Source organism: Erpetoichthys calabaricus, chromosome 6, assembly GCF_900747795.2.
Source record: "Erpetoichthys calabaricus chromosome 6, fErpCal1.3, whole genome shotgun sequence".
Taxonomy (NCBI): domain Eukaryota; kingdom Metazoa; phylum Chordata; class Cladistia; order Polypteriformes; family Polypteridae; genus Erpetoichthys; species Erpetoichthys calabaricus.
The window spans coordinates 140,859,678-140,871,181 of record NC_041399.2 but is presented as its reverse complement, the minus strand read 5'-3'; the positions used below and the strand labels follow the sequence as shown (position 1 = coordinate 140,871,181).

At 37.4% G+C, this 11,504-nt stretch overlaps 1 protein-coding gene across 2 annotated transcripts in view; it reads left to right on the top strand.

The window, feature by feature from the left end:
- Positions 1 to 647: 647 nt before the first annotated feature.
- Positions 648 to 11,504, top strand: part of ssr1 (signal sequence receptor, alpha) — a 48,609-nt gene continuing 37,752 nt past the window's right edge. Inside the window, exon 1 of one of the 2 annotated variants that reach the window (XM_028803959.2) lies at positions 648 to 858. In XM_028803959.2, the coding sequence (XP_028659792.1) occupies positions 786 to 858 (73 nt within the window). In that variant the 5' untranslated portion in view covers positions 648 to 785. The remainder of the gene's footprint in view (positions 859 to 11,504) is intronic. The other variant, XM_028803960.2, reaches the window with a different exon arrangement.

The following is an 11,504-nucleotide window of genomic DNA, read 5'->3' as shown; positions in this document are numbered from 1 at the left end:
TGTTTTATTTTAATTTTGATAAAAGTGCAAAATTATCATCTAAAAAACATTTTAGTCTCATGCATTAAACTATAAAAAATACTGAGAAAACATTAATTGTTAAGAAAATGTGTATTTCTGAATTTCTATAATTTGACAAACGATCACTTTTTTGCTTGGGATTAGAGGTAAGTGGCCACATTTCATTGTCCTGTTGTGTACACTCCTCAGCGACTGGCAAGATCTTTTCCCATGCTTTAATCAATTGTCTAAAGCGAATCTGCAAGCGTTCACAATTGAGTTGGATCTCATTTGCACTAACAAAATTAGCAAATTTGACCTGGAACAAGTTAAATTCTAGTTAACACTTGGTTTTAGAGGCGGTCTTGACTCGATCCCGACTAGTTGCGATCTTGGACTCGAAAAATGCGTACCTAACTACAAGTCTACCCCTACATGTGACTCCCTTTTCGTAATAAGATATGAAAGCGGGTAAGTTAGAATAGTAACTTACTAATAATTAAAGGCGTAAATCAAATGGTACAATATATTTGACCCTTGTAGCCTTCCGTAAACGTGTGACTAGACAAGATGGCGTGGTTAAAGAGCGGCTCCTCGACGTAATTTCCTGCTTTTGGAGGAATCGTTCTCCCAGTGGGCGGGACTAAGGGATGCTCGATACCCGGATGCGTAGTACACGCCATTAGCCAGTGAAAAGCCGACTTGTAGTGTCGTAGGAAAGAGCTTTTCGGTAGTAGAAGGCGGTTTATAAGGCAAATTTAACTTGGGAAATAGTACACTCAAAGATGAAATTATTACCTAAGATTCTTCTTATTGCTTTGCTAGCATTTCCAGCAACTCTTCTTTTGAACAGTAGAGGTAAGTCTTGTCATCTACTAGGGCTTGAAAGTACGAAATTGCCATGTGTCGAGTTTCTGATGTAGGAATCTTGCACAAATACGAATAATTAGCTTTTTCTGATAGTTGTGGGGTAGTGCAGTGCAGTGCAGTACAGTACAGTACAGCACAGCACAGCTGTTAACTTAAATGTGGTCACGAGATTCTAAAATGAGTATGCTTCTGTCTTTTTGTATTGCTGAATGAAAGTGCAAGACACAGACAGTTCCTCCAAAAAAATACATAGTAATAATTTTGATTAGAATGGTCATTTGGTACCCGTAAAACAAATACACTTATATTAGTTGTAATTCGAGTTTAAAAAGAGTTAGTCCACGAGGTACATAAAGGCAGCACGGCCACAACTGTCTTTTCTTGATGACGTGTCCTTAATTATGCTGCAGCCGAAATCTGGGAACTTGGGAAGACCTACCTATTGTATCATTCGTTTTCCAGACCTCGGTGTAGATCTGTGTTTTTAATGTTTGTGTTTTATGATATGAAGTTTTCGCAGAAAGATTTTGTTAACAAACCACAGGTACAATTCTTGGCAAAGCCGTTCAGAACAAAATTGCTTTTCTCACTCCCCTCCCACGTTCCGTTTTTTAATTCATTTTTGAATTAAACTTTCATATACAGTACTTCATTTACATAGCAAGTCATAAGTCAGTAGCCGTTTTTTGTATTTATATTCTGTACTTTATTTTAAAATCTTTATTATGAAATAAGTAATGCAAATACAGTAATGGAGAGTAAACATCAAATAGGTGAATTGATAGGGGCTTAATAGAGAATATTACAGGAAACTTGTAGAATAGAGGATATAACTGGAAACTTTACAAACAAAATAACTGAATACCATTAAAGTTGAAATAGTCTTAATAGGCAGTTCGCACTTCATTTTCGAATATAAAACATGTTTCTAATTGATAACGTAAAGTTTGCCAATATAAGAATAATTGGTAATGTTATTTAACTTTTATATATTTTAAACTTGTAATAACGCATTGTGATATCCTTTAGAGATAAATAGAGTTCTTCAGTAACCTTTCTTTTAACAAAACTGGAAAAAACTTTTCCAAAATACTTGTAGAAACGGGTCCAAAATAAGGTTAAAGCGGTTTCCTTGCAGTTATTACAAAAGGTGCAATTTGGCTCAATATATTTTTTTAAATTGATCATGTACCGTTTATTATATATGTGTTATGGTCAATACTTCCTTCCAAGCAATATTGGATTTAGTAGAAGATTGACAAGTGGTAATAGTATGATATCAGTTTGAAGGATAACATTTCTAACAATACAGATTTCAATTTTGGTAACTGGAAAATATGTAGATAAAGTATACAACTGAAGAGTAAATGTGTAACAAAATATTTTGATTGAACAGTTACTAAAAAATACAGATTTTGAAGTAAAATATCATGATTATTCCATATAACATACCTATGAGGGGAAAAGTTGTTTGCATATTATGGACCAAGTTAAAAGTATCTGTTTATGAAAATTTGGTAGTGTGCGGAGTATTTTACTAATATTTAGTTGTACCTCAATAAGAAGGGTGAACCACTCATTTTAACAAATATAAATTTGAAGTAAAATTTCGGATACTTTTGGGATTAGAAAATTTCCCGTTGTGTTAATTTTAGACATTGAATTCAGAAAAGGAAAATTCAAACCATCAGTGTCAGTGGAATTCATAAACACCTGAATCTTAAATGTAATGGATTTTGTTTTTCCATATAAATCCAAAAATCATTTTGATTGATTTTTGCCTAACCCTTTTTTTTTCTTGTTGATTAATGGGCTTAAGTTTAGGATACATCTAATATTTATATTTTTTGTAATGATCCCCAAATAAGAAACATGATTTTTACATTAACTGCCATTTGCTCACATGTGTGCATATGTAATTGTGGTTACCTTTGACTTTGGTTATACGTTGATGATTCAGCAAAATAACCCATTTTGAAAATAAAATGGCTTTATACTTTTTCGTAGTTTGTGGAAAACATTAGTAAAAGTTTCTGTTTGCAGTCCCTAATTTTTCCTCAAGTAATTATGAATTGATTTTTCAATTATTAATGATGCTGTGACTGAAGTGTCTGTCCATTTGCAAGACTACGTAACACAGTTCAGGCTTCTTGTACTTTGCAGAAACCAAATTTTGTAAGGAAAATGCTTTTAGCATATGGAGGTAAAGCTACTAAAGACTGACCCACAGCCTTGTTTATCACAGAACTTAGTTATCCTTGCACCCACAGCAGGCAAATTTAGAGATGCAGTTTAATATTACCGTTCTTCATATAGCACTCTCTCTTTACATTTGAGCCAGTTAGGATAGCAGGAGTTGGAGAGGCTAAGCAGTCTGAATACAAATGTCTAACCTGCATGGGTTTTGGATGTTGGAGTAAAACCCACATAAACGAGGTGACCTAGTTTTTTCCTGGGCCACTTGGTCTGTAATTTAAGCACTTGTGGATCTATTATCAATAGAAAAAAACGAGCATTTATAATGATTGAATTAGGTTAAATGGGTTGGGGAAATATAAGTAGCTTACAAGGTTCTTTCACCCTTTAATAAACATCATTACTAAACAATATAACAAGCCACAATGAAGGTAATGACAGACACATCAAATTTAACCATCCATCAGATTCTTAACCTTCTTATCCAGTGGGGCACCCGGGACCTATCCCTGCAATTGTAGGACCCAAGGCATAAACACCAGGACAGGGCAAACACACACCTACACACTAGGGCCAGAGTAGCCTTGCCAGTCCACCTAACTTTCATGTTTTTGGACTGTGGGAGGAAACCAGAGCACCTAGTGGAAACCCATGTTGAAATCAGGAAAACATATACGCTCCACAGGTGGAACACATGAGAAGCAAACCTTGGTCTACCTACTACAAAGCAACAGTGCTGTCAATGTGCCGCCATGCTGCCAATCAACTGTAATCCTAAAACAAAAAACTGCTTGTTTATATTGTGTATCCTTGATAAGACATCTTTTTAATTTGTAATGTGAGATATGAATGCAAATGAGAATACTGAAGTGGTAAGTGCTGCTCCTTTGTAGATTCATTTTCATGTGTTTAGAGTTGCAACAATTATTTGACATTATCAGTAATAATCGATTATTAAAAACGTTGCCAACAATCCCTTTCATCGATTTGTTGGAGACATCATGGGGGTATTTTCCGTACGTCGCTTAAATCATCCGAGATCAGATGCCTCATTTTGGATATCCGAGATCAGATGCCTCATTTTGGATGAGTTCATGCCAGTGAAACTCATCCAGGATAAGTCGGTTTTTCAAACGCAGCCATGTAGTAGATTAGTCAAGCCGGATCTAATCATCCGAGATGAATGCGCGCGCTCGCGCTGATTGAAAAGCCCTTATATATTGAGTCTAGAAAACATGATCAGCAAGTCTTTGATAGGCTGTAACAAAATGACGAAAGAACGGGCGCATTTTTTTTTTTTTTTTTTTTTCTCCCCCTCACACGCAAGTGGAGCAAGACCTTTTATTCGAAGGACATGAAGAATTTCAAGATTTAATCTGCACAAGGGGTAACACTACAAAAGCAGCCCAAACCAGAAAAGACGGCTGGCAAAAAGTGTCCGACAAATTAAACGCTAAGTAGTGTGCATTGTACTTACTGAAAGCAGCATTTCATTTCCTATGTGTCAGATTAATTATTATTTAATAAGTCATAATTCCAGATCAAACGTGAACACAAGGAGAACATGGGAACAGGTTAAAGTGAAGTACAAGAATATACTTCAAACTGGTAAATATTGGTATATAACTATTTAAAGAATTGTTGACATAAAGAATCATATATAATGTAAAGAACATTAATTTTAAAGCTAATAAGAAAAACAGGTGGAGGTCCACGCGGTGCAGACCTAACCCCTGCAGAAGAGTTGGCTCTCCAGCAAAATGCCCATCGCCCTGTTTCTGAGAGCATTCCAGGGGGAAGCTCCTCCTCAGAACCAGTGGCAGAATGCAGTGGTCACTTCACTTCAGGTAAAGGATGGTCATTGCATATGTTTGTCCTCCATGTGTACCACAGGTATGTTCCATATAGTCCTTTTTTTTTTTTTTTTTTGGGTCAGTTGCAGGGAATGTCATATCCCTAGAACTTGTGTCTGACCTACGAGATATTGACGAAGGTCAAATACTTGATGAGACACACTGTGTCTGATTTATTCATCAGGAGGAGAGGTACATTTTCCAAATAATGTTTGATCAAACTCCACTCTGATCCGTCCCATGTGCCCCAATCACATTTGGAAATCCTGGGTAATGAGAATGTTAGGCTGATTGTGAGATTCTTTATGGAACTGTGGGTGTTTTTTGCCTGTGTATTTATTACCTACCTGCAATGGCATGAAATGCCTCTTTTATTGTCTGCACACGCAGGTGTCCAGGAGACACTATAAAAACCCAAAGGAAATATTTCAGAGCCAAACAGACTTTACGAATTGCCTGGCAAACTGCACTTTTAGATATATGTTCTGCATCACCTACAGTGTATGTGTGTGTATATGTATATATATATATAAACATACATGCATTAAAAAAAAAAAAAAGTGCTGCTTGCAAAAAACCTCAAAGCAATGCATACTGTCTGTGTGGTTGTGAGAGCCCGACTTCGCCAAGTTTGACTTCGGATATAAGGTGCTAATAAATCTTTGAGGTGCAATATTCCCCCTCGGCTAAAGCATTATCTTTCGAAAAGAATTTCCTCCGGGAGCAATAAAGGATCTTGCAGATCACGCAAACCCCTCTCTATGAAATTCGTCTTATAATTTGTGTACCGATACCTGCTCCGTGCAGGTTTGAGGGTTAGGATGTGTTGCTATGATAACACTTCCAGCAAGAGTTTCGAAAAATGGACAGATCCAGGATCGGGCCAAATCGTCAACAATTACATCCGGCTAAACGAGTAATTCATGTACGAAAAATACCCCCCATGAGTATGCTGTGCTGCGTTATTGCCTCATTCAGTTACGAACACATTTGAAAAAGGCAGTTGGTAAGCAAGTGACAGAAAAGGCAGTATGACCTAAGACTTAGAGTTTGGGGGCGCTTTACTCTGAAAGCAGAAAAAAAAAAAAAAAGGTGTGTTGCAAAATGTGTAGGTCTGACCTCATATGGCATGAGAGTACAAGGAAGATGCACAGTTTAAATAGGAAACTTACCATTGCAGGCTCTGTGGAAGAAGACGACTCACTTTTACCACTCTAAGTTGAATGTCAACTTCAGCATTATGGTCTACAAATACATAACACAGTATTTGCTAGACTAGGCATAATGACATGACTTTTGGATTGAAATGAGGAATAATTTGAGTCATAGTCCAGCCCCCACTAGCATATACAACAGAGTTTTTTTTTGATAGGCAACTAAAAAAATATGTATCATTAGCCACTACCTAGAACACGTTCATACTCTTGGTTGGCTTTTTTTTTTTTTTTTTTTTTTTTTTTTGTCTTGTCGTCTCGGTCAGTCTGCTAAATTATAGTGCTGCATTACATACTGGCAAACGCTTGTAACATTAGCATGTGTGTGTTTGCAAAAATAGGGATGTTAAACTTAAGACCATGTCTGAACAGAAAACTTCCCCCCACCCCAGTCTTCTGTGCAAAGGAAATCAAAATCTCGGCGAGAGTGAATCCCACAGCATATCAACTGCGAATGACTGCTTTATCGCTCATTCAGAGTAAAAAGATAGGAGCAGTGTGGAAAAGTTAAAAGTTCCAAACTAGTTAGCTATTGGACTGCAAATGGCTTTTATGCAACCTGCAGGAAGGTGCAATAATCTGCAAGTACTGCTATAGCAAGCCTAGTGTACCCGGTAAAACAGATTTTTGTGGCCGGATTAGTTTTAAAATGTGAAAATCAAACACCACTCTCCTGAGAGCAAATGACATGCAGCAGGCTTTGACAGTGTGTTGGCTGCAAGCAAATGTGCCAAAGAATCTGCAGTGGTAAAAGGTTTCTAAATAAAATAAAAATGAAAGATGATGCAAAAAGATACAAACTTTTAGTTAAAATAAACTCTACATATTACTGAGTTTCACACTGATGAGAATACTTGCTTTGCTGCAAAAGGAAAACAGTCTGGACATTTCCCTAACATATCACAACTATTTCAAGCATTATTGCCGACTTAATTTAAAAAAAAAAAAAAAAAAAAAAAGTCATGATGGTGCATCAGATTCGTCTGTGGTGTTTTGATGGTCAGATATTTACATGATCCTTACAAAAACTGAAAAAAGCTTAAATTTCATTTTTAATTTTTGAAGTGTGGGTTTAGTGTGATTCTGAATACATAAGAAAATAGTAAGTTTAGTTAATTTATTAATAATAGTTGTGTTTTTAAGGAAATCTTGTGTGTTTGGGTTCATTGTACAACCAGATGTGCTACTGTTTGATTTCTGTTTATTACTATTTATTTGCAATGAATTATTACATAAATAGATATACTTTATTAATCCCAAGGGGAAATTCACATGTTGCATAAAAATCTATATTTAAAATATCTACATGTAGTTCATTAAAAAATAAATTTCTGAAAATTTTATGCAAATACGTTTTTGGTGAAAAGTTCCATTTTATGCACTTTGTGCTCAATTTCAAATGATTTTTTTTAATAATCCAACTAATTGATTAATCGACAGAATAATTGCCAGATTAATCGATTATCAAAATAATCGTTAGTTGCAGCCCTAATTCAATGCCTGTTTGTGGTCTGTGGGAAGATTGCACCTCCTTATGTACATGTGGGGTTTTTCTCTGTGTTCTGGTTTTCGTCACACATTCTGAAGATGAGTCTTTTGGCAATTTTAAATTAGGGCATCGTGGGTGCCTCCGTCCATGGCTTAAGCCTGCATTAGACTGGCAACCAACCCAGGGTGCATCTTGACTTCCTTCTCATATGTTTCATATCCTAGTGGCCCTGCATTGGATTAATTAAGGTTTGCATATGCTATTCTGGATTTGAATTGGCTACAAAACCATTTATTTAATATTTACACTTGGTGGCCACTTTATATTAGTTAACACTGATCTAGTACCAAATAAATTCCCTTTTGCCTCTAGAACAATCTAAATTTTTCAAGGCTTGAATTCAGTAAGATGCTTGAAACATTACGTATTTTGTTCAATGCTGACCCAACAGAATTACACTGTTGTGGCAGACTGCAATTCCAACTTGAGAATTGGTGTTTGTACATTGAAAAATGGTAGACTTTGTCCACAGTGATATACATCATTAGCAGGATTGCCTAGATATGCTGTGGCATTCAAATGGTGCTTATTGGGTATAAGATGTCCAAAGTGTGGCAGTGCAATGATATGGGGAATCTGTTCCTATTTCCACCAGCCTGTACTATACACACGGGAGTTGGTTTATCCATTGATCTATGAGGTTTACATCACATTCTAACCCTGCCATATGTCTGTGTGTTGGAGCAGAAGTCAAGATAATGTTACACTGGAAACATTTTTCCAATCTTCAGTAATCTAGTTCTAGTCATCACTTGTCCAGAATAGTCTCATGTTCGTAGTTGGCAGCATTGGAACCTGGCATGATTTTTTTTTTTTTCCTGTTCCGTAGCCTTTCTGCTTCAAGGTTTGACTTGTTGCTCATTTAGCAGTGTCTTTTTGCAACTGCATGCGACTATTGCAAAGGGCTCTTTGAGCATTCTCCTTCTGACTTCTCAGTAATAAAGTATTTTTGCAAATAGATCTGCACACACTAGAAATTTTGTATTTGTTGTACCATTCTCTCTATAAAGATAATTGTGCTGTGATCAATATTACTAACTGAGAATGCTAAACCGGATGATGGACGCAGGCACATCCGGCAATGAGCCGTAGCTGCAAAAAGACGTACTGCGCAGGCGCAAAAAGAGTCCGCGAGAGTCGGCTGAGGAGCCGAGAAAGGCGGACAAAAGAGGGTGAGAGAGGCGGATGAGGGGCCGCGAGAGGCGGACAAGACCACAGAAAAAAGGAGTGAGCACAGGAAAAATGGAGAAATGAAGCGCAACGAGCACCGAAAAAAGGAAAAGGCACATAAAAAAGTAGTAAAACGCAGGCAAAGCACGAAACTAGACCCAAAAAAAAAGAGGCTCGCGCACAACAGCAAGGCACCTCCCCCCCCCCCCCCCCCCTTACAGGCACCGGACGGGACACACACCAAGAGGGGGATTCAACAAGCCCATGGAACACAAAAAAAAGAACACAAAACCACCCCACAGACCCTACAAGCAAGGGACGGGACACACACAAAGAGGGGGATTCAACAAGACACAGGAACACAAAAAGAAAGAAGACGCTCGCGCGACAACAATCCTCAACACCCCCCCCCCCACACACACACACACACACATCCATAAGAAGTGACACCCAAAGCCACATATTCTAAAGTGAACATCAACACCTTCACACTAGACAGCATAGGTGTCAGCATTGGTGGATCTCCTTACAATAAAGCACTATTAACCGTTCAACTGCAGAAAAGGAAACATATTAACAGTGACTGCGATCCTCCTTATTACTTATCCATATTTCGCATGCTGAGAAAGAAACAAGTCATGAATACACGGTCACGGGTATAAAACGAAAAGGAAAGGATAACAGGAACAAACACACGAACACGAAAGAAACAACAAAATAGACGGCTATGCAGCATAGGTGGATCTCATTACAATAAGGCACTATTAACCGTTCAACCGCAGAAAAGGCTCCATATTAACAGTGAGTGCAATACTCCTTATTACTTATCCATATTTCTAAAAGAAAAAATGTCTCGACTCCAAAAACGCAAAGCTCAACTAAAGCTTCTAACTAACGATGTACCTAAAAGTAAAAACTTTATGAACTGCATTAGATCCTACAATAGTTCATTTGCTTTGGCATCTACCGGAGTAAATATCAGGCCACCAAAAGGCAATGGCCCATACTGCTTTCGCATATGTGCACAAATACTGCATCGCATTGGAACAGTGCACCCTGAAACAAATCAACAACGCAAATATGCACAAATCTACATCCTAGATCCACATGACGCAAACTATCAATCAAAGTGCTGCATCGCAACAGGCACGGATTAAAAACGAAACACCTCCCGTCTCAGACATACGTTAATGGCAGCGAAGGCTACAACGGGCTTCTCACACAGCATCGATTACAGCTCCAAAACAACACGTCCCAAATACTACTCATGCAACAACGCGCCTCTCAAACGGCACAAGCAAAACATACACCAGGAAAATTCATTCGGATTAATGAATGTCATTTGCAATTATTGTCATTCAGTTCACTTCCCTGAAGAAACAACTGGCAATACAAGTTATACATTTACACGTTGTTGTCAAAAGGGTCAAATTAGACTGCCTTCTTTACATTCATATACTGAATATCTACAGAAGCTTATAACTTATGATGTACCTGAAAGTGAAATCTTTATCAACTACATTAGGTCCTACAAATCGGTATCCACTATGAACATTAACGGTGGCACTGCACGTGACATCCGTCTTGAAAAAATTTTGTTTATTGATGAATGTTCAATGGCATAAAGTCACTTACTCAACACCATTCATAAACTTCTACAAATGTTTATGAATAATAATTTTCGATTTGGAGGAAAGGTACTTTTATGAGGAGGAGATTTTAGACAGTGATTAGCTATTCTTCCAGATGCCATGCACTCAGCTATTGTTCAGTGCACCTTAAAATACGCAGACAATTGGCATTGCTTTCAAAAGATACAGTTAGTAAAAAAGATACGATGTCCAGAACCAGATCATAACAATTGCTTATTACAACTGAGAGATGGTACACTCACCAATACAGATGGACTTCAGCCACATATTATTACAATTCCTCAAGCCTTTATCTGCGACGACTTAGTTACAGAGAGATTTGGAACAGCAATCTCATTAGACCAAATGCCCCTTTTAACACAACGCACTATATTATGTCCAAAAAATATTAATGTGGAAAACATAAATACCCAAGTCATTCCATTACTTCCTGGAGAGACACAACTCTTTCTAAGCTCTGACAAACTTGACTCTGATCACAACAATAACCATCTTAAATGACCTTACAAGTTCTGACCTGGAATTACCTTTTACACTTAAACGGCGTGTACAAAGAAATTTTCAAATAAACCTTTACACTGTGCCACACACTTTATTGTTTGCTTTCTATTTGCATCATCTACACCGTCACACTATTCTATATCTCATTCATACATCACGCTCTTTGTGATTCCCAACACCAGGGGTTGGCGAGCGAAGCGAGCAGGGGGCGGAGCCCCCTAGTAGTTCCAGAAAGACAACTTTTCAAGAAGCTGGAGCCACCACATCCGTCATCAGCAATTGTACCATGATCAGAGTTGCTTAATTCCTGCACTGGGTAGTTTGTTGTTTTCAAAAATTTTTCAAGTATGTTTGTTTGCTTGCAAATGTCTTTTCAGCAAAAAAAAAAAAAAAAAAAAAAGTTTTAAGGTTTTGGCTCCCATCTGTTTTGTTTTAACAGCCATAGCCTTTACATTATTCTCTGTTTTACTGCCTAATGTTTAAGTAGCACAATACATAA